The following is a 26,964-nucleotide window of genomic DNA, read 5'->3' as shown; positions in this document are numbered from 1 at the left end:
GATTGGATGGCCCTTGTGGTCTCTTCCAACTCTATGATTCTATGTCAGAAATGATTTGAAGGCACACAACAACAACAACAACACCCGCTCCCGTCTCAAGCTGTGGTTCCCAGCCTTGCATTCTCAGGTGGTGTTAAACCACAACTTGTAGAAGCCCTGATCTAGCATATGCTTCCTGGAGCACAAAACATTACGCCTGTTGGGATGTTGTTCTTTGGCATTGTTTTCCTTTGCGTTGTTCTTTGCATCCTTTGTTACATGCCCCTAAGTTCTACCCTCAACAAATCCATGGGTCATATCAAAATCCATCATTTTGGCCACAAAATCTGCCCTTGACTTATATATACATGAGGTTGACATATAGTGGAGTATATATGGCAATTGGTGATATAATACATTGCCTTCAGTGCCCATTTGATGCCCTTCTGCCAACTCATGCCCTGCCACCCTCCTACTCTAAATATGTTCCTGGATCCAGTAAACATGCTTCTTGTCGTCTTGACAGTTGTTGCAGAGGATGCTTTTGAAGCCACCCTCCCACTTTGAAGCTGACATCTTTGGCCCCGGTTGCTTAGCTATGGAGGGAATGCGCGAGTCCCACAGGATGCTGAATTCTTTCGCTAAACAAGCAGTTTTGAAGCTCATGGCCGAAGGAAAGAAGGGGGAAGGACCAGTTTCTTCCAGACAAGGGAAGTGTGAGAAGCTAGAAAGTGGTGGAAGTTCATTCCTCAAAAGCTTTTCATACTTCCCCAGCTAAAAATATGTATCCCCCCCCACATCCCCATTTACACATGTCTGCAGCATTTCTGGCCTAGCAATGCTGGAAAGGAAGGACCTCTTCCGGAAGGTGCCGACTTTGTGTAAACAGTATGTGAAGCGAGTGGGGAAGGGACTATTTTAGGAATTGTGTGATTTATGACCCAGATAGGCTAATGGCACCATAGCCGGTCTAACCTTGGAAGCTTAAGCAAGGTCAGCTCTGGTTAGTACTTGGATGGGAGATCATCAAAAACAAATGGTTTGATTGAGAGTTTCTGCATGGCAGAATGGAGTTGGACTGAATGGCCCTTGTGGTCTCTTCCAACTCTATGATTCTATGAATAGCAGGCGCTGTAGGATCTATTGCAGAAGAAGGAACTGGCAAAACCACCTCGGAGGATGCCTAAGAAAGTCTGATGAAATCCATGGGGTCGCCATAAATTGATAGCCACATGCATGCAAAAAAGGTGATTTAGTGATGTGAGTTCAATGCCAGCCAGGGACTCTGGGTCAACTCAGCCTGGCATCCTTACCTAGGTCTTTAAAATGAATACCCGGCTTGTTGGGGGCAATTGGCTTACACTTTGTAAACCGCTTCGTACATTGCTAAGCGGTGTAGAAATGTAGTTGCTGTTTATCTATATCCCTGACCAAGTGAGGCAGTTTCCAAAGTTGCGCTCATTCGACGGACAGGGTCCCGGCGAAGTGGTTTTGCAAAGTATTCTGAATGCTTTAGTTTCCTGTTTGCGTTTTAAAAATGCTCGCTTTGAGCTCTGGGAAGTTAAAAGGCGCAGTAGATTTAGTCCCTCCTGGACAGAGTCTGCCAAGAAAATTCCATGATAGGGCCACCTTAGTCAGGAACATCAATACAAATAATATGATGCATATATAAAAGTATTAATATCACTATTAATTCCATAAAACGGCTAGTTCAGTGCCTGTATGTCTAAAAACATACAGTCGTACTCCTTGGGAAGATAAGATAGGAAGGAAGAGAGCCATGTGTGCTAGCTTGAGCTAATTTCAGGCAAAGTGGCATATACATGTAACTAACTAATACATGTGCATCATGCACACCAGGTGCTCATGTGGAATAATATTACTTTGGCACAGCAGAATGTCCCCTTGAATGAGAGATCATGCTGGTGGGGACAACTTCACATCTCTGCCTGAGGACAAGAATCTGGCTCTGTCGCTGTTATCCTTAGGATCAATGTGCTGAACATCATGTTCAGCACTAGGTGATCCTTCTGAACAAGCTTTGGTCTTCGACAGTGGAAGATCTTCCCTTGGAGAGTGGTGGAGTCTCCTTCTTTGGAGATCTTTAAACAGAGGCTGGATGGCCATCTATCAGGGGTCCTTTGATTGTGTATTCCTGCATGGCAGATGGGGGTTGGAGTACTGGATACCCTTGGCGTTTCTTCCAACTCTATGATGCTATGATTCTCTTCCAAAGACCCAGTCCTTGAAGTATGGTTCTGTGATTCTCTTCCAAAGACACATTGCTTGATGGAGCCCTGGTAATGCAGTGGTTAAATGCTGGTGCAATAGCCTCAAGGTTGTGAGTTTGATCCCAGGGGCTCTAGGGTCAACTCGGCCTTGCATTCTTCTATGTGGGCCTGTATAGATGGGCCAAAATAAAGCTGCTTTGGGTCTCTTTGGAGGTATACTGTTTCAATGATGCATGATCCTAAGAGGGCAGAAGCCTCACCAAAGCCACACTCCAGTCCTAACTGGTGTGGCGCGATGTGTGGATGCTATGCGTCCGTTATGTCATAATGGTGGCGCCTGTGTACATGGGATTATAGCACAGGGTTAGGTACCGTGCGGTTGCCATGCAGTCCTTAACCCTAATATCGGCGCCAGCACTATGCTTTTGCGCCTGTACCGCACCTAAGACACATTTCAAGACTCATCTTGTCCAGCAGGCCTATCCAGGCAGTTTTTAACCATGAATTTTAAATATGAATTGTATATTTATGTGCTGGCAAGAGTGGTGGTTTGGACCTTCATTTTAAAAAGTAAACATTTTCCCAGCTCTGCAAAATACTATATTTCAGCGGGGGCAAAAGTGTCACTTTTTGACATGCCTTTTAAACATTTGCTTCCTCGGCTTGTCTTTAAATATTTAAATGTATGTGATTGCATCCCAAACCCAGTCAACCCTGAACACATTTTTTCAGAGGTAGCCTTGGAATGCACTTCATAATCGAGGCCGCCCCCAACCTGAAACAGCCTATGTACCCCCAGCGCATGCCAGCCAGCGTCTACCCCTCTGGGCAAGCGGAGGGGGCATTTGTGGCTCTGTGTGTCTTGGCTTGAGAAGGGAACCCATAATTAGTTCTCGGTGGGTCTGTTGTGTCTACCTCTCCCTGCCTTTTGTGTCGGTGAGGCTTAAGGAACCAGAGAGACCCTCCGGACCTGTTCCGTTTAGAGCCAGCTGATAGAAAATAATCCTTATTTAATAACAGGCCACCTGATCAGCGGAGCAATTAACGGATTTTGAGACGCAACTGGAGTTTTGGATGGTGCTTGAGAGGATGAGTTGGCGAAGGATTTTGTCTGAGTCCCATGCAAGAGGCGGAATAAAAGAGAGTGCCTTTAAGCTTGCAAAGGTTTATGCAGAAAGGAACAGTTCCTGAAAAAGTGCAAATAACAAAAACACCATGTTTTTACCCAAGAAGACACCTCTCTAGGAATCTCTAGGTCCTCCAGAGCAACTCTGTGGTCAACGTCCGAAAGACACTGAGCATAGAACTGTGCTGGAGGAGCTACAAAGACCTAGTAGAGTATCCTCTCTAGGAATCTTTAGGTCCTCCAGGGCAACTCTATGGCCAACGTCTGACAGACACTGACCATAGAACTGTGCTGGAGGAGCTACAAAGACCTAGTAGAGTGTCCTCTCTAGGAGTCTCTAGGTCCTCCAGGGCAATTCTGTGGTCAATGTCCGACAGACACTGGCCATAGAACTGCCCTGGAGGAGCTACAAAGGCCTAGTAGAGTGTCCTCTCTAGGAATCTCTAGGTCCTCCGGGGCAACTCTGTGGTCAACGTCCGACAGACACTGATCATAGGACTACGCTGGAGGAGCTACAAAGGCCTAGGAGAGTATCCTCTCTAGGAATCTCTAAGTTTTTCAGTGCAACCTTTAGTTAAAGTTGACCATAGTGTTGCACTGGAGGACCTAGATATTCCTAGAGAGAACATATTAATCAAATCCATGAATAATCAAATCCGCAAATAGCAAAAATGCAAATATGGAGGGATGAGTGTATCCCCAATTTCCCTTCCTTCCATCTTGTGTCCTTCCTGCTGCTCATTCCCTCTGCTCACATCTAGAATCTGGTATGATTTCCAAAACTGACTTTCACCCATCTCCACTGAGCCCATTTTAATGCATATTTAGGAGTCATGCGTTTTTGTTTCGTTGTTATAGCATGATTGTGCGGCTGTGTGTAACTCTTGACCACTATAGTGCTATGCTTTTGTTATCTTCCAACAGCGTGATTGTTGTGGAATTGGCCCTAGTGTGATAATCTTCATAATGAAAGTGTCTAAGTACTAGTTCAGGGTTAGGATCCTTTTCTTTTATTGCTAGCATTCTTCTTTCCCTCACAATGATTAATCCCCATACAGTTGTTTATGACACTAATCAACTGGACATAAGACAGGTGTCAATCATCCAAGGAGTAGGGAGCATATATATGTCCTGAAGCCATATATGCCCAAGGGCCATATATCTCATCCAAAGGCCATGGGTTGCCTATCTGTGGTTTGGTGACTTTCCCCTCTTTTTAAAGTTATGAGATGTAACTTTGTTTGGCTTAGCTTCTGATGAACAATCCTGTACTTTGTGGCTGTCGGTTTGTTTGCTTTTGTTATGGTTTAATGGGATTTTCTTGGAGAAATGTTTTAAATTCTTAGTAAGCTGCCTTGAGGGTGAAAACTGGGGAGGGGTTCTACATCTTTGAAACAGTTAATGCTATTAACTCTTTCCTACTAAGTGGGGCCTGCAACAAAAACCCACAGCCGTTAGAGTGGAAATGTGCAGTGTCCATGCACAGGAGCGCACAGCCATTATATCTAATGAGGCTTGGATATATATATGTATATATGCCATCCCCTGGTGAAAGACAAGAGTATAATCTGTCCTGTAAAGACTAACCCACCTCTGCCCTCTCATCCATCCAGCTTTTATGGTGAGCGCAAACAGTTATGCCTGCCAGAATTTTATAAGTTCTTTGGCATCATTTTCCTTTGCTTCATCTTTTACAACCTTTGTTACATGTCCTAAAGTTTTACCCTCGACTTAGCTATGGGACATATCAAAATCCATAATTTTGGCCCCAAAACCTGCCCTTGACTTATACATGAGGTCGACTTATATATATATATATATATATATTCAAGAGTGTAATCTGTCCTAAAAGGACTAACCCACCTCTACTCTCTCATCCATTCAGCATTTAGGGTGAGCGCAAACAGGGCTATCATATCACTTCTTAACCTTCTCTTTTCCAGGCTAAACATCCCCAGCTCCATAAGTCTTTCCTCATAAGGCATGGATTCCAGGCCCTTCACCATTTTAGTCACCCTCCTTTGGACACATGGCTCCAGTTTCTCAATGTCCTTTTTTAATTGTGTTGCCCAGAACTAGACACAATATTCCAGGTGAGGCCTGACCAAAGCAGAATAGAGTGGCACTATTACTTCTCTTGATCTATACTTCTATTGAGAGTTCCTGCATGGCAGGGGGTTGGATTGGATGCCCCTTGAGGTCTCTTCCAACTCTATGATTCTATGATGCAGCCTAAAATCGCATTGGCCTTGTTAGCTGCCGCATCGCACTGTTGACTCATGTTCAACTTGCGGTCCATTAGGACTCCTAGATCCCTTTCACATGGAATCTCCTTAAGCCAGGTGTCCCCCATCCTATATCTGTGCATTTTATTTTTCTGCCCTAAGTGCAGTACCTTACATTTCTCTGTGTTGAAATTCATTTTGTTAGTTTTGGCCCAGCTTTCTAATCTAATAAGGTCATTTTGAATTTTGATCCTGTCGTCTGGAGTATTAGCTATTCCTCCTAATTTGATGTCATCTGCAAATTTGATGAGTATGCCCCCAATTCTGTCCTCCAAGTCATTGATAAAGATGTTGAATAGCACTGGGCCCAGAACAGAGCCCCACTGGACACCCCACTGGTCACTTCTCTCCAGGATGAAAAGGAGCCATTGCTAAGCACCCTTTGGGTTCTGCCAGTCAACCAATGACAAATCCATGTAACAGTTGCCTTGTCTAGCCCACATTTTAAAAGCTTGTTTGCAAGAATGTCATGGGGAACCCTGTCGAAGGCCTTACTGAAATCAAGATATAATGGAAGGTCGTTCCCGTTTTTGTGGACAATGGAGCTCCAGATGGATGTTGGTTCTTGTTATTTGGGGCTCTCACACTCACAGCACTGAGTCTAGGATAAAAATAGGATCCTTGGTGACGGTTGCCCTCTGTGCCGAATTAGGATGCCCATCCTTTACCTTCTGCCAGGTTGGTCTCCTGCAGCCCAGCGGTGCTGTCGGAAGCTGTTGGTGTCAGCCAAGGGCAAACATGTCCCAACAGGGAGGGAAGGAGAGCGAGAAGGCACCGGAAGACGCTTGCAGAATGCATGGAGATATGAGGCTATGGGACATTAGGCATCTGAGGTCACTGAGCAAGAAAGGAGGATGCTGTTATCTGCTGCAGCTGTGCACCTTTTGCCACATCTGAAGTAAAACGGCAAGTCAAAGGCTATATCCACATTGCAGAAATAATCCAGTTTGGCATCACTTTAACTGCCATGGCTCAGTGCTGTGGAATTCTGGGGACTGTAGTTTGTTGGGGCACCAGAGGAAAGACTAGAATAAGTGAGTGAGACTGAAAAGAAATAAATTACAAGACAAGTAACTAGTTACTGGGAGCTAGTTAGTTCAGTGCTGTGCCATGTATGCTTACGTGGCTTCAGTCTTGCTTACCAGAGGGATTTACTCCTGTGTAAGTGCTTTGAACAGATATGCTTACTTACATGAAACAAACGTGCCTAAAATCAGGCTGTCTTTTATGGATCCCACCTTAATATTTAAAATGCAGTTGTGGGAGAATTGTGCTTCAGTTCATTTGATGCTGAAACCGCACCAAAGGCAAAGGGGTTTTGTGGGGGAGGGAGAGCTAAATGTTGAAAACCAGGGGTCCCCCCCCCCAAAAATAGCAATTCAGTTGTGTTATAGTGTTGTTTTCCATGCAATTTGCAATTCCATCTGGAAGCTGGCCCCAAGCGCGCATTACGTTTCCTCTGGGTTGTTGCAAAACCCTGCGCAGCTGACCAAGTGACAGGGCGGCACACGCAACCAAGAGCCCTCTTCAAGCTATTGGAGCGGATGCTGTTGCCGAGCGGGATCCTGTTATCATGGAGATGGTTGCCATGGCGCTGTTGCCATGGTGCTGTTTTCTCATCCTGGCAAGAGAGGGGGAGAGATGTAAAGTAATAATTCAGAGGTGGGGGAGGACAGTATAGAATCTGGGGGAGGTTTGTTGAGGACACGTACTTGAGAGAACTTTTAATTGGCGCTGCTGAGATATCGTTTTTAGATTTTGTGGCCCATATGTATGAAGTTGTCAGGTGCAAGCTCTGACAGAATGCAGGAACCATCATCATCCAAGAGTGGATCAGCATTCTGGTACCCAACATTGGGAGGCCTCTGGGAAGGGCCATAGCCAGAGACTGGGAAAAATGCGCCCAGAATCATAGAATCATAGAGTTGGAAGAGACCCCAAGGGCCATCCAGTCCATCCTCATTCTGCCATGAAGGAACTCTCAATCAAAGCATCCCCAACTGATGGCCATCCAGCCTCTGTTTAAAGACCTCCAAAGAAGAAGACTCCACTCCACTCCACTGAAGGAATATGTTCCTCTGTCGAACAGCTCTTACTGTCAGGATGTTCCTCCTAACGTTGAGCTGGAATTTCTTTTCCTGGAGCTTGCATCCATTGCTCCAGGTCCTGTTCTCTGGAGCAGCAGAAAACAAGCTTGTTCCCTCCTCAATATGACCTCCCTTCAAATATTTAAACAGGGCTATCCTATCACCTCTTAACCTTCTCTTCTCCAGGCTAAACATACCCAGGTCCCTGAGATGGTCCTCATAGGACATGGTTTCCAGACCCTTCACCATTTTAGTCACCCTCCTTTGGACATGCTCCAGTTTCTCCACACCCTTTTTGAATTGTGGTGCCCAGAACTGGACACAGTATTCCATGTGGGGCCTGACCAAAGCAGAATAGAGTGGCACTATTACTTCCCTTGATCTAGACACTATACTTCTATTGATGCAGCCTAGAATTGCATTGGCCTTGTTCAACTTGTGGTCTTCTTGGACTCCTAGATTTCCTAGTGACTCATGTTCAGCTTGTGGTCTACTTGGACTCCTAGATCTTCTAGTGGCCATGCTGGATGGGGGAATCTGGAGCTGTAATACACAATAACCAACTGTCCCAAGCCATAATTGTGGTACAGTGCATGCTTGATCCCTGGAATATCTACCTATAACTGGGGAAGACCATGACTCAAAATCCTTGTGTGCTACTGATGGTCAGGGCAGGCAGTGATGAGTTAGCAGCATCATGTTCATCTTTTTTGCAGATGACACACTGGCTGATCCATGTTGAAGAAGTGGATACATGAAAACTCAGGATAAAATAGATCAGGGGCCCTGATAGAAAACCCACAGGTTTCCAAGCATAATTTCATAGCTGTGGGAGTGGGAGAGCGATGCAAAGTGAGACTCTGGCCATAAATCTTCAAAGAATGGTGTGAGGTGATACAGGTCTTTCAAGTGGCTGGTTAGGCAGGCTTTAAATTAGTAAATATTGATGCATGAAAGCAATAAATCTGCTTCCCCAAAATCAGTTTCCTTGGGGATGAAGCCTTCTCTGAAGACATCCCTTTGGTTATATGTGCAAGTTGTGATGTGGTGGTGTGCGCTAACATATGGCAACCTTAAGGTTTGCTTAGAGTTGTCATATGTTAAATCTAAATCTAGATTTAAATCTAAAGCTTAGGGTTGCCATATGTTAAATCTAAATCTAGGGTTTGCTTAGGGTTGGATAAAGGGAGTATTAGAGAGTATGACTGGAAGCTCTCATGGAATAGGCTGTGTATCCCTTCTAGGTTTTGGCTAGTGTAGGGAGTTCTTCATAGTGCTAGACCTGTTTAGGAATGGGAAACCTCCTTTAAGGTCTGGGTCAGTGATGTCCAAACTCTGGCCCTCCAGTTGTTTTGGACTTCAGCTCCCAGAAGCCTCAGCCACCTTAGCCAATGCTTTGGGATGCTAGGAGCTGAAGTCCAAAACACCTGGAGGGTCTGGTGAAGGGTCTGGAAACCATGCCTTATGAGGAGTGACTTAGGGAGCTGGGTATGCTTAGCCTGGAAAAGAGATGGTTAAGAGGTGATACGATAGCCCTGTTTAAGTATTTGAAGGGTGACACATTAAGGATGGAGCAAGCTGCTCCAGAGACTAGAACATGGAACAGTGGATGCAAGCTACAGGAAAAGAGATTCCACTTCAACATTTTAGGACCTTCCTGACGGTAAGAGCTGTTGGACAGTGGAACACATTCCCACGGAGAGTGATGAAGTCTCCTTCTTTGGAGGTTTTTAAACTGAGGCTGGATGGCCATCTGTAAGGAATGCTTTGATTGTGATTTCTTGCATGGCAGAATGGGGTTGGAATGGATGGCCCTTGTGGTCTCTTCCAACTCTGTGGTTCTATGATTCTATATCCCAAGCCGCCTCATTCCTGGCAGCACCACTGATGCCTTCATTTACTTCTTAAAGATCAGAGATTCTCAAGAGGGAGCTGAGCACTAAGAGACAAAGAGCAGTTGCATTTCGAACTGATGCATTTTTAATAAGGACTCTTTATCCTTTAGAAAATGTTGATACAGCCTTTTAAATAAGTCCTCATTGGAGGAAAAGCCCCCCTCAGTGATGGTTGCATGGAAATGAAGGCTACAACCTTTTAGTAATGTTTCCACACTTGCTAGACTTGGCAGTTTTTATTCAGATGAAATTCTCTTTGCAGTTATGGTTGATGGATGCTTATGGTATTATGCTTAATGACATCATCAGGCCCCAGTTCCTGTGACATCACAGGAAGTCATTCCTAAGTCTCATGTTTAGGCTCTGAAATCTTAGCGCCCAGCATAGCCCCAACCTGACACCCCTAATAATAAAATAGGGTTGGTGATGTAATACATGCATCCCTACATACTATGTATGTAACGCATACATCGCCTATACATACTGTAGACAGTTTGGTACAGTCCTAGCAGAGCCTTTGGTAACTTGGCATCTTCCAAATGTGTTAGATTGTAACTCCCACCATCCTCATGCTGGTGGAGGGTACCAGGTTGGGTTCTATGATTCTATATCCCAAGCCGCCTCATTCACAGTTCAAAAAACTAGGTGTCTATATGGATATTTGGTCATTTTTGTATTCTATCTTTGTACTGGCTGTAACGCCGTAATAAATTTCGTTGTTGAGAAACTAGAGTGTGTCCAAATGAGGGCGACTAAAATGGTGAAGGGTCTGGAAAGCATCCCCTATGAGGAATGACTTGGGGGGCTGGGAATGTTTAGCCTGGAGAAGAGAAGGTTAAGAGGTGATATGATAGCCCTGTTTAAATACTTGAAGGTATGTCACATTGAGGAGGGAGCAAGCTTGTTTTCTGCTGCTCTAGAGACTAGAATAGGGAACAATGGATGCAAGCTCCAGGAAAAGAGATTCCACCTCAACATTAGGAGGAACTTACTGATAGTAAGGGCTGGTCGACGGTGGAACACACTCCTTCCTCGGAGTGTAGTGGAGTCTCCTTCCTTGGAGGTCTTTAAACTGGGTGGCCATCTTTTTGGGATGCTTTGAGTGAGATTTCCTGCATGGCAGAATGGGGTTGGACTGGATGGCCCTTGCGGTCTCTTCCAACTCTAGGATTCTATGATTCTAAGCCTTGGGATCCAGCTTTTCCGCAGCCGCTTCCCCATGCATCTGTGTGAAATGTTTTGGTCTGCTGAAATGCTTTGGTTGTGGAATGGATTCTGAGCCTTCCCCTCCACCAATGAATCATGACAAAAGTAGCCTGAGGGTTGGAAAAGGACGGAGAGGGGAAGAACAACGGCTCATCATATAGGAGCAAGCAGTGCATCTAGCCAAGAGATGACAGCATCAGCCAGAAGTCTCCAGGGATTAGAAACTTGGTCTGTTTGGGTGTCCTTAGCATGAGTCAACAGCTTTCTGGCTCGATGCTCTCGGAGCAGACAGATCCAAGGCATCCGGAGACTTGATCATCTCTAAGTGGCCACCAACATTGCTTTTAGGATAACTTAGGAATTAGTCAGGGATATGATAAGGGAGTAAAGAGAAGCTGTGGGTGTCCAGGACCAAACATTGCCCTAGTAAAAACAAAACTCTACCAATTGGAGCCTACTAGGAAAGAGACGATCCTTTGAATCAGAGCTTGGAATGTTAGGTTTTTGGACTGTAACTCCCAGAATTTCCCAGGGTTTAAGTAACTTGTACAAGGTCTGCTTTGAATTACAGGACTGGTGGCACGGCGATATGTTTTCTGCACCGGAGTGGAACACAGCTAAGAGTCCTTCAACAACTATCTCTTCCTTCCATGATCTTTCAATCTAAAGCGATGGAGCAAAGGAGGGAGTCATTTTCCACTAGGCATTTGTAGCTCCTCCAGTGCAATTCTATGGTCAGTGTCTGGCAAATGTTGACCACAGAGTTGCGCTGGAGGACCTAGAGATTCCCAGAGAGGTGTTCTCTCAGGTAAAAACATAGGCCTGTTACAGACTGCCAAAATAAAGCTGCTTCGGATCTCTTTGGAGGTATGCTCTTTAAATGATGCATGGGTCCTAAGAGTCCAGAGGTTGCGCCAAAGCCACACTCCATTCCTAAGCACCGGAGTGCAGCTTTTGGTTCAGCTTCTGGATTCTTAGGATGTATGAATCATTTAAACAGCACACCTCCAAAGAGAACCAAAGCAGCTTTATTTTGGCAGTCTGTAACAGGCCATAGTGTTTTTGGTATTTGTGGCTTTTCCACATTCACAGGGGTCCTGTGCCCCAATCCCAGCGAATGTGGGGGGACAAGTGTATATCACCGTGGTTCATGAAAGCTCATATAAATGTGTCACCCTTAAAGTATGTCTCATGACTCTCATTGCTTTGACATGGCATATTCAACATATGTCTAGTCCTTTCATACATGTGTTCAGAACATTTCTCAGGCATGAGCATCCTGTCATGCTTTACAGTAACTTGTGGAGTCAGTCTGAAGAGTTGCTCATGTTGTCACTATTCTTCTGCCCATGCTGCCAGGCTGGGTGGGGGCACTGAAGCTAAGGCAGGCAAGATAGCAAGGCCCTTGAGATGATGTTGGACTGCAGGTCCCATCAGTCCCAGACAGCATACCTAGTGATGAGGAGCATTGGGAATTGTAGTCCTATAGCATTTCGAGGGCCACACAATCCCCATTCCTGGCCTGGAGGTAACTTTGGGATGGAGGCAAGATCAAGTCCCATTCTGGGCACCACATCAACTCAAGGTTTCCTATTGAGGCCTGTTTCAGGAAGAAATAGACCTCAACATCCTTGCCTTCTGGAAAGATCAGACCAGTGCTTTTCATACTATTTTGGTGAAATACTAGCAGAGTCTTTTCCCAATGTGCCCAGGACTGGTAGCGTATAAGTGCCATACTACTGGCATAGTTTCCTGGCAGCTCACCATGGATTGGCAGCCATGAGCTTGCAGACTAGCAATGGCCTATGGACCAAAGCTTTGAATGGCACCAGGCACCCAAAGGGCTGAATTGAATTATAGAGCGGTTTTCAGGGGTTGCATTCCAGGGGCGGGTGGAACCAAATGATGAAGCTAAAAATACCAGCATTAAAGCTCTTACTGCCAGTCACCAAGCTTTAGGTCTGGCTGTTCAACTTTTTACAATGGAGGGGAAAGAGTTCTGGGCACCACAATTCAAAAAGGATGTGGAGAAACTGGAGGGTGTCCAAAGGAGGACCACCAAAAGGGCGAAGGGTCAGAAACCATGCCTTGTGACAAAAGACTTAGGGAGCTGGGGATGTTTAGCCTGGAGAAGAGACAGCTAAAAGGTGATATGATAGCCCTGTTTAAATATTTGAAGGGATGTCATATTGAGGAGGGAGCAAACTTGTTTTCTGCTGCTCCAGAGAATTGAACATGGAGGCATGGATGCTAGCTCCAGGAAAAGAGATTCCAGCTCAACATTAGGAGGAACGTCCTGACAGTCAGGGCTGTTCAACAGTGGAACAAACTCCCTTGGAGAGTAGTGGAGTCTCCTTCCTTAGAGGTCTTTAAACAGAGGCTGGATGGCCATCTGTCAAAGATGCTTTGATTGAGAGTTCCTGCATGTCAGAATGGGGTTGGACTGGATGGCACTTGTGGTCTCTTCCAACTCTGTGATTCTATGATTGTATGATAGCAAGGTCCAGATTCAGCCCTATGACCTGACGTTCCTCACCTTTGCTTGAGCGGTTTTCCTTCTGGCAGGTTACACCCCGAGGCCTAATTTATTATTGATTGAGACGTAACCTTTTCTCCTCTTCAAGATTTTCCTTTCTGTCTCCAGCATGGCTTTGCCAGTTCGGAAGGGAGGGAAGAAAACAGCGCCTGCCCTCCACCCGGTTTCCGAGCCGCTTGCTGTCAAGAACAATTGCCTGGGACACTGTTTGGGCTCATTAGCCGGCTGCTCGGCCGCGTGCCAAAAGAGCCGGGATCATAACCAATTTATCTGGAGTTAATGCTGCCTGTCGTGTGTGATCCCTTGTTGGAGGAAGGAGAGGGAAAGGGAGCAAGCAAAAGGCTCAGTGGGCCAGGCAGAGACGCAGAGCATCCTTTGCCCTCCCTTTGCTTCCAGAGGACTCCTCTCTTTGTCGATGCAGCAGGCCGCAAAGGCAACTGCATCTCTGGAGGGGAAAACATAACCTGGTGAAATGCATGTTTGAGAGAGAGGGAGAGACAGGAGAGGTTCAAGGTGGGGCTGCACACGAGTGGCTTACAGAAATGTCATACATTTGTTTCTTGCCGCATGAAAAGGAGGAAGGAAGGGGAAGGGAGGGGGAAGAAAAAGACAGGCAGCAGACCCTTTAAGCCTTTTTCTTCTCTCTCTATTTTTGCATGAGCTTTCATGGATACAAACCCATTTCTTCATATGCAGTACCAAGTGGTATTCAAGCCTCGGCCCTTCTTTTATACACGGATTCAAACAACCGCCATTTGAAAATGTTCCAAAAAAGTACAAATTTCAAATCTCAAACCTTGATTTTCCAATTTATATAAGGGACACCATTTTGCGATGTCATTATATTTAATGGGACTTGAGCATCCACAGATTTTGTTATCCACGGGGGATCTTGGAACCAAACCACAGTGTATAACAAGGACCCACTGTATTTATACAGTTGTGGGCATGGGGCAGAATGTACTCGGATCCGGAGAGATGCAGTTTTGTAATCTTCTGGTGTAAGGGCTGCAACCTGTACATCCTTTGTAAGGATTTGCACCTGTGTCCAGGGAGGTTGTAATGTTCTGCAACATTTTTTAGCATTGCCATTTCCAAAGTCAGATTTGTGTCCATTAATCCTCTTGCATAAAGATGGTCCCATTTGTCCAATGCAAAATGTAAGGGGTGTTGCTGTCATAGATGGCATATTTCACATGGGGGGGGGGGAAGCAAGTAAACATACCTCTGGAGTCGCAAGTGATGTTATAGTCTCTGGCTATAGAACAGAGAAAGGCTTGGTCACCTTGGTGGATGACCTACGCAGAGAACCAGACAGGGGGAGTTTTGGTTCTACTGGACCTCTCAGCGGCTTTTAATACCATCGATCATGGTATCCTTCTGGGCTGCCTCTCTGGGATGGGATTTGGAGGTACTGTTTTACAGTGACTCCGTTTCTTCCTGGAGAGGTGAACTTAGAAGGTGGTACTAGGGGACTCCTGTGCGACCCCCTGGCCGTTGGCTTGTGGTGTCCCTCAGGCATCTGTGTTGTCCCCTGTGCTATTCAACATATATATGAAACCGCTAGGAGAGGTCTTCTGGAGTTTAGGGTTGTGGTGACATCAATATGCAAATGACACTCAGCTCTGCTACTCCTTTCCAACTCAATCCAAGGAAGCTGTCCTGGGCCTTAACCAGTATCTGTCATCCGTAATGGACTGGCAGAGGACAAATTGGAACTTAATCCCAACAAGACAGGAGGTGCTCCTGGTCAGTCAGAAGGCAGATCAGGGAATAGGGATCCAGCCTGTGTTAGATGGGGTCACACTCCCCCTGAAGACACAGGTTTGCAGTTTGGGGGTACTCTTGATCTCAGCTTTGAACTTGGAGGCCCAGGTCTTTGCAGTGACCAGGAGTGCTTTTGCACATTTAAAGCTTGTGCGCCAGCTGGGAGTAGTCTCTTCCAACTCTATGATTCTACGATTCTAAGGCCTGTTACAAACTGCCAAAATAAAGCTGCTTCGGGTCTCTTTGGATGTATGCTGTTTAAATGATGCATGCATCCTAAGAATCTGGAAGCTGCACCAAAGCTGCACTCCAGTGCTTAGGAATGGAGTGTGGCTTTGGCGCGACCTCCGGACTCTTAGGACCCATGCGTCATTTAAATAGCATGCCTCCAAAGAGACCCGAAGCAGCTTTATTTTGGCAGTCTGGAACAGGCCTAAGTCTCTCTCTTTGTGCGTACACCTTCGGGTCCCCTATCTACTTATGGTGACCCCATGAATTTCATAGGATTTTCTTGGGTAAGGAATACTCAGTTGGTTTTGCCAGTTCTTTCTTCTGAAATATAGCTCGCAGAACCCAGTATTGCCTCCCTGTTTGTTCCCAGTTCAGTGCCTTCCTCCTTGCAAATGACACAAGCATCAAGAAAAGGGGTTTGCTTAGCGTAAATTAAGTAATGGGAATGAGAAGCCAAGGAAGTCAAGATTAAGAAGGAACTTAGAGAGAGGACCGGGTTTGGCAGGTCGGAATGAATTGTGACACCTCCGACAACATTAAGGCCTGCCATCAGTCTGTGGCAAACCAATTAAAACACACAGACACACTTTCCCCCTCCATTTTTGTTCATTTTGGATGCCTCTGTCTCTGGCTCCTGCAGCCAAGATGAAACCAAGTGGAAAGATTACATCCGGATGAGCGGGGAGGAGATGCCCGCGAAGATCCACGTGATTTCCAAGCTGGGAGGATGAAAATAGTCAGGAGGCATCTGCCCAAGAGAAACTTTTCAATCGTTCTATTTTGTACACACAAGAGCTTGCCAGCGGCATAAAGAAAGAGGCTAAGATTCCTACCAGGCATCTGGAGTCTGCCTTTTATTCTTGGAAGATGCTTCAAAATGGATGGCTCAGTTGTGGTCAGACCTTGGGCCTTGCCATTGCCACTGGGCAACGCTTAAGGGTCTGACTCACTTCAGATTTTTTAAACCAGCGGTGCAATAAAGCCAAGAACGTTCAGAGTTTCTAAAGCAATAGCAATAGCAAATACATTTCTGTACCACTTATCAGTGCACTTAAGCGCTCCTACGACCTGCAGAAGGATGCAAGGTTGAGTGGACCCTGGAGCCCTGCCTGGGATCGAACTCAAAACCTTGTGGATGTGAATGGCTGCAATACTAGCACTTAACCACTGCGCTACTAGGGCTCCTTTTAATTGCATGGATAGAGTGCTTTTTCCTGATCATGGATGTCGTATCTTATGCGGAAGGGGTGAGTTGTCTTGAAGGCATGTAACAGCAGCATAGAAATTAAGCATTTAGTGTTGTCATAGGGTGCATCTACACTGCAGAAATAAAGCTGTAGTTTTGTGAGGTACCAGCACTCTTTGGCAGAGAAGGCTATAGACCTTGTACAACTACACATCCCAGGATTCCATAAGATGGTGCTGAAGCACTTAAAGAGGTATCCAACTGTATTATTTCTACAGTGTGGATGTACCCTTAATAGATATTGGACCTGTGAAGGGCAGCGAAGAGGTGCAAAGCCTGGAAAAGTTACCTTGTTGGACTCCACATCCAACTGGGGGATTCTGGGAGCATAGTCCAGCACATTTCCAGGTCTGGAGAAAGGGTTACATACTATGATGTCTGACGTACTAAAATGCCCAGCAGATGGAATTGCTCATTCCCCAAGCTCCCCATTCCATATGTTCCCAAATCCTTTCGCTCATGTTGTGGGAATGAGGCAAAGAAGCCAGCTGCGTTCACCTAGAGACCGCAAGGCTTGCTGGCTGTGTTTTGGTTTCTCAACTCCACCGTCCGTTGAATGAAACCAGATCTCTCCCTCTTCCTTATATAATCCAGAGCGGTGATTAATAACTTGGAGCATTTCCTCCACGGTTTAATGTTTGGCTTGTATGTCAGGAAGTCAATTTGTTTTGGTGCGAGGGTCCTGTTCTTGGCAAGGAACCCAGGAATGCCACCGTCGAATTCAATAAGGAAGGGAAGGAGGGTTTCCATCAGTTTGGCCACGGCTGCTGAACACGGAGGCCTTGCGTTGCAGAGAGCAGGGGGACCTGGACTGCATCCACACTGCAGAAATAATCCGGTTTGACACTACTTTAACTGCCATGGCTTAGTGCTGTGGAATTCTGAGAATGGTAGTTGTAGCAGAAAATCCAGCTATTCACATTTGGATGTGAGCTGCGCACCATCATGATGTCGCTGTAAAGCCGATAGGGAGAGTTCAAAAATACAGTGGCCCCTTGCTGTCTGCACAGGTTTGGTTCCAGGACCCCAGTGGATACCAAAATTGATGGATGCTCCAAACCCATTAAATGCGTTGGCATAGTATAATGGTGTCCCTAATATAAAATGGCAAAATCAGGGTTTGCTTTTTGGAATGTATACTTGTTGAATGTTTTCAAACTATTGGATGGTTAAGTCCATGGCTAAAGAATTCGTGGATCTGGAGGGACTGTATGTAGATTTGCATGCATGGGGTGGAGAGAAAAACTTGGAGTGGCCATGGCTGCCTGGTTCTGCATACTGTAATGTACTGGGACTGGGGTGTGCTGGAAAGGGAGAATTGGTTGGACAGTTGCAAACAAGCTAGTAAAATGTGGGGGATTCGTAACTGGTTGACCGGCTGAACCTAAAGGGTGCACAGCAATGCATGCTCAGCTTGGAGAGAAGTGACTCCAACAAGGTGCCACAGAGTTCTGTCCTGGGCCCAGTGCTGTTCAGCATCTTTATCAATGACTTGGACAAAAGAATAGAAGACATGCTTATCAAATTTGCAGATGACACCAAATTGGGAGGAGTAGCTAGTACCCCAGAGGAGAGGGTCATAATTCAAAATGACCTGAATAGATTAGAAAGCTGGGCCAAAACTAACACAAGTAATTTCAGCAGGAAGAACTAGAAGGTACTACACTTAGCAAACATAATACAGTGTGCCCGCGTCATACGCTGAAAGCCGTGCGGGAGAAGGAGCGTCGCATCCCATAGGGACTAATGGGGCGTGCGCCGCCGCATGCACGAACCCCATTCATTTAAATGGGGCTCGAGCATAGGCGGATTTGCTTCACGTAGGGGAGTCTGGAACGGATGTTCCTATCATTTTAACATCTTAACAGTCTGGGGTTATCTTAAATTCTCTGGCGGTTGTGCAAGACTGTGCTGTAACCTGACAATCTTTGAAGACAGAGTTGAGAAACGGAGGGAGGGAGCTCAGCGCAGAGGTGCTCAGTCACATGGCTCCATTCCACGGCTGATGCTGGCGTTGACCAAAGGGCATGCCATGACTGAGATGCCTGATTCATCTTCACGAGAGATTCCAGGTTGCCCTCTCCTGTCCCAGGGCAGTTTGTTGCATCCTCTGCTTCTTGGGCAGAGCTTTGGATCCCATCTCAGGAGAGAGAACACAGCTTGCAAAGGCCAACTCTGCTCTTTTCATTTGGGATTTGGCCCATTTGGGTTACCAAAAATAAGGACCAATGTCAGCAGCATCTTAGCCATTCCAGATGGGCAATGTGTTCTTCTGCACAAGGTACAATGAATCCTTTGCTTGTTTCACCATAGTTAGCTTTGCATTGGAAGTTACTTCTGTTTTTGGATGTGGGTGCTCTTATTTTTAAGGATGGGGGCATGTGTTTGGGTGATAGATGGAATCACTCACTTTAATACTGATCTCAGGTACTGAGTGCCCATCACTGTGTATCCATGGGGAAACAAGAAGGAGGCACCAGCATGCTTTGAGATGAAATCCTAAGATTTGTGGAAGGAAAATGACAACAACAGAATCTTCCGATGAACTATTGTGACCGTGGAGTGCTGAATGTCTGTTTTGGGAGGATTTTTGGAGAGGTGGGGAGAGACTGTAGACCCAGAAGTCAGGGAGGGGAATGGAGCAGGATTCAAAATATGTTACAGGTTGCAATTGTTCTGTCCCTTCCCCTCAATGCACAGTTCAGGTGTTCCTCCTTTACTGCTATGACTTCCAGAACAACATGATCAGAGATCTGGTGATGTTCAACCACTAATTTCAGTATGGTGAATTCCAGCCCTGGATTCTGCCTGGCTGGAACCTGAAAGTTTGTCTCTAGTCTGAAGACGGGAATATTTTCTGGCAGCTTTGCATGGGATTAATTTAATTTTTTTACCTGTTTCCTGATGTATCTACATTTGTTCCCCTACATTTGCCTGAATGAAATGAATACACTGTGTCTGTGGGTTTCAGGGACAGATGGTGACTTTGGCCCGGTACAGACGGGCAGAAAGCGCTGTCCTCAGGCCAAAATTGGGTTTGGAAGCGCATAGCGACCACATGCTCCCGAAGCCTAATAATGAACAGCGGCGCCATCATGGTGGCCTCCCATCCACACGGCAGCCACCATGATGATGCCCACACCGCACAGCGCCCAGATATCGCTGGCAGGAAGTGGCATCATGGCGGCGCCCTTTCCTGTTTGCGGCGCCACAAAAAAGAAGCCGCGCTAGGCAGTTTCTTTTTGGCAATGCATGGGTGCTGCAGTGTGCTTCTGCAGCACCAACTTGGGACCTCTTAAGAACATGTTGGCTCCACATCCACTCTCCACAATACTTCCCGCATTTCCTCCATATCCTTGATATTGTTATCTGTTCTCCTGGCCTTTTTCTTGGTCCAAATCCCCCAGCCAGCATAACCGGAGGCCAGAGTTTCTCAAGCTCTCCAACTGGATCACCTGGGACAAGTCTCCTTCTTTGGAGGTCTTTAATCAGAGGCTAGATGGCCATCCGTCAGGGATGCTTTGGTTGAGAGTTCCTGCATGGCAGAATGGGGTTGGACTGGATGGCCCTTGCGGTCTCTTCCAACTCTGTGGTTCTATGAAATGGAATACAGCTCACTGTAGTGGCATATGAAAATATGGAGACCCCCCAAATACAATGCAAGGTATGCAGGTTGTACTAACAACAGCATAGCGGAAGCCAGTGTGGTGTAGTGGTTTCAATGTTGGGCTAGGGTTCTGGGAGACCAGGGTTCAGATCTCTGGTGCATGGTAGGTTGATGGTAGCTTGGTATTTGCACTCTAACTTGCTCTGTGGGAATCTGTTGCAATGCATAAGCAAAGGCTGTTTGCTGAATAAAGAATGGATCTTGATGCAATATGTGAAACAGAGGGTTAGGCAGGCATGTTTGGTGTCAGAGTGCTTACAATCCCAGAGCCAAGATGTTTCACAGGCCTCTTCCTCTTTGCTTTGTGGCCCAGACCACAAGGCTAAGAGCTGCTATCTACTGGGATTTGCCCAGGCTGCTTGGAGCAGACAAGATGGCCTCATGGCTTACCGCACTTCCAGGTGCCGATTTAAAAGAACCATTGTCCACTTCTACCGCAGGAATGAGCTCCTGGAGAGAGATCGTTTTCTGGCTCATGACTTCCAGAGCCGAGTGGATTTTATGCCCCAAGTCTTGGCCTGGAAGTGCCTTTCCCCCTTCAGCACTGGCTAGAATATCCATGTTTTTATGTAATACATGTCTGTGAGTCCATGTGGGGGTGGATCCTTGCTTAGAAGAAAACATTACAGGACCAGGATTATTACTCCAAAAAAGTAATGTTTTCCCAAGCTTTGCTCAGTCAAGTGGCCAAACACCAGATTGCTAGAGTTTGCTGTTGAGGAAATGAATCCTTTAACTAGCAAACAGAGTGCCACGAAACCACATCATTATTTCACACCCATCGAGACGATGGAATGCCACTTATTGGGCCTGTGGAAGATGCATTTCCTCTGGGGCAGGAAGGTCAACTTTGGGCTCCAGATGTTCTTGGAGTGCAGCCCCCAAGAGCCCTTGACAGCACAGTCAATGGTGGGGAATGCTGTGAGTTGCAGTTGCAGCCCAAGAACATCTGGAGGGCCACGTGTCCCATAGCCTTGATCTAGGGTGGGAGTGAGCATAGTGTGGCTTAAGTACAAGGGCGCCACACCCTAGTTTTGTGGCCCATGAAGCCACAAGGGTTTGTGTGGTCCCACTGGGGTGCGATGTGGAGGGATAATTTACTCCTGGCCTTCACACAGTTGCCCACCTCTCACCTAGGCAAGTCCTTCTTGTGATATCTTATGTTGGGACTGGCTGGTGCTCACATCCATCTCTCTCTTTCCTCTTTACAGGGCAACCATAGATGAAGTGGAAACAGATGTTGTGGAAATCGAAGCCAAGCTTGACAAGGTAAGCCAGGAAAGAAAATGTGTAGAAGAGATTTGAGACCTGCGCAAAGGTTCAGTTTATTCACTGGGAACCAAGAACAGGGCTGGCCCTACCATTTGGCATGGCGAGGCAAGTGCCTTGAGTAGTAGCTTCTGGCAGACAGTAGTAGCTGTTTCTCCTGAACTCTCAACTGTTTCCCTCGGTTGGAGGATAGACCTGTCTATGGGATATAGATAGTGTCTAGATCAAGAGAAGCAATATTGCCACTGTATTCTGCTTTGGTCAAGCCTCACCTGGAATACTGGTCCAGTTCTGGGAACTACAATTCAAAAAGGATGTTGAGAAACTGGAGCGTGTCCAGAACATAGCGACTAAAATGGTGAAGGGTCTGGAAACCATGCCCTATGAGGAATGACTTAGGGAGCATATGCATCTGAGGAAGCAGACTTTAGTCTGTGAAAGCTCATGCTTCCAACATCTTTCTTTCGGTTAGTCCCAGAGGTGGTACAGGATCTCTCTAAATACGGATTCTACAGACTAACATGGCTATATCTTTGAATTTTATCCTCATGTAGGTTTACAGCTAGAGATAGGAGGGAACATAAACAATGACTAGTCAGAATTAAAGCTTTTAACCTAGGCTGGAATCTATGCTTGCAAAGAAATAGTTGCACATGTGGCCCGGTATGCTCAGATCTAAGCAAACTGCAGCAACCTCTCTTAGGTTTTCTGTTGTTCCTTTACCACAATCTGATGCTGCTTGGTCATACTTGGCCTAGGTTTCAGTGTTGGAGGGTATGGACTTGTTGCATGGACTTATAAAAACTAGAAGTGTCAGGTGAGTTGTTTGCATCTTTTTCTCCTTTGGCCAGTCCTATCTTTGCTCCTTGTCCATAGCCCCTTGTTTTCCTTGGAGACATTTTTTGGTCATGGTACGGAAACCTTCACAAAAAAGCCATGCTCTCTTTTATGTTCTTGGTTTGGAGGCAGGAACCAGGAGCCATCACAGAGACTGGTCATTTTTCTTGTTGAGGAGACTTCTCCTGTTGTGACAATTTGTGCATAGTCTTCACATCCCTATTCCCAAGTAAACGTGTGTCGGATGGCAGATTTACGCTGAATTTCTGACCTTCTTAATGTGCCGAACACTAAACCCTCTCTCTCTTCTTCCTGAGCACATATGGATCCTTCTTCCTGAAGTTACAGTCTTGGTTGGCCTCAGGCTTTGCTGTGTTGGGCTCTTGTGGATGGATTTTGTACAATCTCCAGTGTTTTGGATAACATTTGAGGACGTTCTCATCTTCACCCCGCCTTCTCTTCCCTCCAAAGTGTGCTTCCAGCAAAGAATGTATGGTTCCTTTTGCTTCCTGGAAGGACAAAATCTTCATGGCAGAAACTGCCACGTTGCAGAAAGAGCTTTCCTTTCCAGAGGCTTTCTCAGAGCCTCGCTGGTGTTCATCTGGGTGCCAGATGTGACCGGGAGTTTGCATCTGCTTGCTTTTGTGTTCCCTGGAATCGGATGCAACAGTGCAAAGACGCTTGCCAGCATCCAGCCTTGCTTTGGCAGATGATAGGAATGAAGAGAACATGAGAAGCGGGAAGAGAAATGCATGCAAGATGTTAGCTCTCTTGGCCCTCTCTCCAGAGTTTGGAAAGTTAAAGGAGAGAGTTATAGTGTTAAAGTGTATGTAGAGAGCTCTTGTAGCACCTTTGAGCCTAATGCCAGCTTTTGTAGACTTAAGTCTGCTTCCTCACATGCACTTGGTCATAAAGTGTCAGTGATAAAGTGTGTCTGTGTCTCAGAGGTACATTGGACTTAGACTATTTTAATTATCATGGCTCTCTTATGGAGACCTGAGATTTGTAGTTTGACTTGTACAGTGAGGTACCCAAAGTACCCCAAGCAGAGACGGAATGAGGATTAGATCATCAAAGAAGGAATGAGATTCAACATTAGGAGGAACTTCCTGACAGTAAAAGAGCTTATCTTCAATTATTATTATTATTATTATTATTATTATTATTATTATTATTATTATTGGTATTTATACCCCAAATGATGATGATGATGATGATGATGATGATGATGATGATGATACCTGAAGATAAGCTCTTAGGCTTTGACCCTGAACTCTCAGGGTCTGCAGTAGTTCTGACCCAGCAACCCTACTATCAGATGACCCCAAAATACTGGATATGATACTATATACTGTTGCTCTTTTATATGGTGCAAATATGTCCACAATTAGATAAATACAGATCAAGTCAGGTATTTGCATTTTTAGACTTATCCTGTTGAATCATCCTCATCCTCATCCTCATCAACATCTTGGTTCATATTCTCCCTTCTTCTTACAAAGTGGGGCTCAAAGCAATATGTTTCTGACTAACGTGTTGAAACATACTACTCCACAAAAACACCCTTGCCTTCTCTCTTTCTCAGCTGGTGAAGCTATGCAGCAATATGATCGAGGCTGGCAAAGCCTATATCATCACCAACAAGCACTTTGTCGGTGGAGTCCGGGACCTATCGCAACAATGCAAGAAGGACGAAATGATTTCGGTAAGTGGAGTGCCAACAGAAACAGGAGCTCCTGAGCATGGCCAGAGCAGCTAACCCTACCACCAACAAGTCATTATAGGATCCCCTTCCCCTGAAATCTGGTTGTGTATGCACACATGGGTCTTAATTTATGTTCCAGTTGCATTCATGAACTCACAATAGACATTGAAATTAACATAACTTGGAGCAGCTACTTCCATGGGAAATCACTGGAGACCAGGGGGATGTGTTCCGATGGAGCTGAAATAGCCATTATGTTATTGATTTTGCTCAACCCACCGCCATTTTAAACAGATTTAAAGCCTAAATCATCAGGACTTACCTTTTCTAGGCCAGAGAAATATGCAGATGCTCTCTTGAGCAGTGGTTCCCAACCTGTGGGTCAGAACCCCTTTGGGGGTCGAATGACCCTTTCATGGGATCGCCTAAGACCATTGGAAAACACATATTTGCATGTAGCAATGAAAATAATTTTATGGTTGAGGGTCACCACAACATGGGGAACTGTATTAAAGGGTCATGGCATTAGGAAGGTTGAGAACCACTACCCTAGAGGGACCAAAAGAGTACTGGAGTGTGGCTTTGGTGTGGCTTCTGGCCTCTTAGGACGCATTCATCATTTAAACCGCATACCTCCAAAGTGACCCAAAGCAGCTTTATTTTGGGCTGTCTGTATGGGGCCCAAGATTTCCAAGGCAAATTTTCAGTGCTACCTTAAAAGGAGGCCATAGGAGCAGGTTTTCTGCATTGGCAACCATGGTGTGTGACCTTTGAGTTTCCTTATGGCAGTGATGGCGAACCTATGGCACGCGTGCCAGAGGTGGCACTCAGAGCCCTCTCTGTGGGCACATGTGCCATCACCCCAGCACAGAGTTTGCCAGAGTTTGTTAATAGAAAAGCAGAGGGACACGGCACTTTGCAATAAGTAAGTGGGTTTTGGGTTGCAGTTTGGGCACTCGGCCTCTAAAAGGTTCACCATCATTGCCTTATGGCTTTATAATTCCATGATGCTCTATTTGTGGAAAGGTTCTGTGGAGGCGAGGCAAAATGAAGAACCTGGTCATAGACGGAATACTGTACATGATTTCTTATGCAATATGCTAACATGTACCTATAGACCAAAGGAGAGCCTTCTTCTTAATAGGATTATCAGGCAGATTGCTAATTAGCATGGACCGCTGGGAGCCTGTCTGTGAGATGAACACTGGAAATGTGCAAACCAGAGATGTGCAAAATTATCCCGCTTGCAAAATTGCGCAGGGATCAGGAACCTCTACAAAAGCTTTGTTATTCTCTGCATCTTGCAAAAGCGAATGAATAAATAAAAATGTTTGGATTGGGGAACTCACATTGCTGTCTCTCTCCCTCTCTCTCTCTCTCTTTCACACACACGGATCTCTCGCTAAGCTAAAAATATCTGAGGAGTTTGATGCCTCAAGGAATCGCATTGGTTTTCTGGAAGAAGAAAAAACCCCAGAAAGCAGAGACGATGCAGCTGAAGTAGGTCAGCGAGCATCCGTTATTTGGGAAGAGGAAGATAAGCTCTTGCAACGGGGAAAGGAAACCCAAGCTTGAGCGGAGGCGGTGCCTTTGGGACAGTGATCAAAAAAGAGCGAGGGATGTTTTGACTTCAGAGCTACACCTCTCGCAACATCCGGGTGCATTTGCAGCTTCCCATGTTAAGAATCACAGAACTGGAAGGCTCCCAGGGGCCACCTAGGCCACCTCCCACTGGCCTAGTGTCTACTCCAAATACAGGCGTATCTCACTTAAGAATGTCTTTCATAGGTCCAGGATAGATGGTCACAAAGTGGTGTGGTGCCGCCGATACTAGGGTTAGGGACTGCGCACCAAGCGCACGGTCCTGAACCTTTGCATGGCACGGCAGCGGCCTAATGAAGGTGCCCCATCCACATGGGTGCCATCATCTTGACGTAAGTGATACGCAGCATATAAACATTGCTGTGCGTTGCTTACGTCATATTTTCGCCATTAACGCTCTCGTGAAATGAGCATGGCGACCCAAAAAGAAACCATTTTTCCTGGGTTCTTTTTGGGGTGGAGGGACGCCGGTCAGTTTGGCTGCTGCAGAGTCCCTCCGGAGGGAAACAGGCCACCCTTTTGGGGCGGTCTGTCCCAGGCCATAGAATCGTAGAATTGGAAGAGACCGCCAGGGCCATCCAGTCCAAACCCCTGCCATGCAGGAAATCACAATCAAAGCATCCCCGACAGATGGCCAAAGCTTCTTTTTACAAAGGGTTTTTATACCTCCCCACCCTCTTCTATTCTCAGCCTCTGTTTAGATGGAAGTTTTTTAGCAGCATTGGCATTGGGAGGATGGTGAAAGAGTCCTGGAGGAAAACAGACTTTCATTGTCAAGTTACAGCAGTGTGTCTGCAGTATATAATGCAATAAACAAAGGTTGAGATGGAATAGATTGAGATTTTCCTCTATCTGATCCTGCTGTAGTTTTCTGTGCTTGTCTGCAAAAAGCAAATTGCACAGCACTTGCCTACAGAGTCACATACTGAGCGTGTAAGAACAGCAAAACAGAGAGGAAAGGGAAGAACAGATAAGCCAGCCTCACCAGATACCACTTAACATGTTAAGAAAGCTTATCTGTTTGGCCACCACAATGGAAATAATAAGAATAGTGGAGCCAAGTAAATGAAAAAGCAATCACTGCATACATTTTGGAAGATGTCTTTCAAAGGGTCTCTAAAAACGTTCAAAATCTTAGAACAGCATAGCTATAGTATCACAACTATGCAACTGACTCCCCCCCCCATAGAACAATTTCTATATGACACTTTGTTGTCAATTACTGTTTGCTCTGAGCTTCCTTCCTTCCTTCCTTCCTTCCTTCCTTCCTTCCTTCCTTCCTTCCTTCCTTCCTT

At 45.9% G+C, this 26,964-nt stretch overlaps 1 protein-coding gene across 4 annotated transcripts in view; it reads left to right on the top strand.

Moving 5' to 3' along the window:
* Positions 1–26,964, top strand: part of ACAP3 (ArfGAP with coiled-coil, ankyrin repeat and PH domains 3) — a 124,451-nt gene that overhangs the window by 31,032 nt on the left and 66,455 nt on the right. For all 4 annotated transcript variants that reach the window (XM_042479393.1, XM_042479391.1, XM_042479389.1 and 1 more), the window contains exons 2-3: positions 21,468–21,525; positions 23,948–24,067. In XM_042479393.1, the coding sequence (XP_042335327.1) occupies positions 21,468–21,525; positions 23,948–24,067 (178 nt within the window). The remainder of the gene's footprint in view (positions 1–21,467; positions 21,526–23,947; positions 24,068–26,964) is intronic.

Source organism: Sceloporus undulatus, chromosome 7, assembly GCF_019175285.1.
Source record: "Sceloporus undulatus isolate JIND9_A2432 ecotype Alabama chromosome 7, SceUnd_v1.1, whole genome shotgun sequence".
NCBI lineage: Eukaryota > Metazoa > Chordata > Lepidosauria > Squamata > Phrynosomatidae > Sceloporus > Sceloporus undulatus.
Note: the sequence above shows the minus strand (reverse complement) of the source record. Positions and strands in the feature narration are given on the sequence as shown.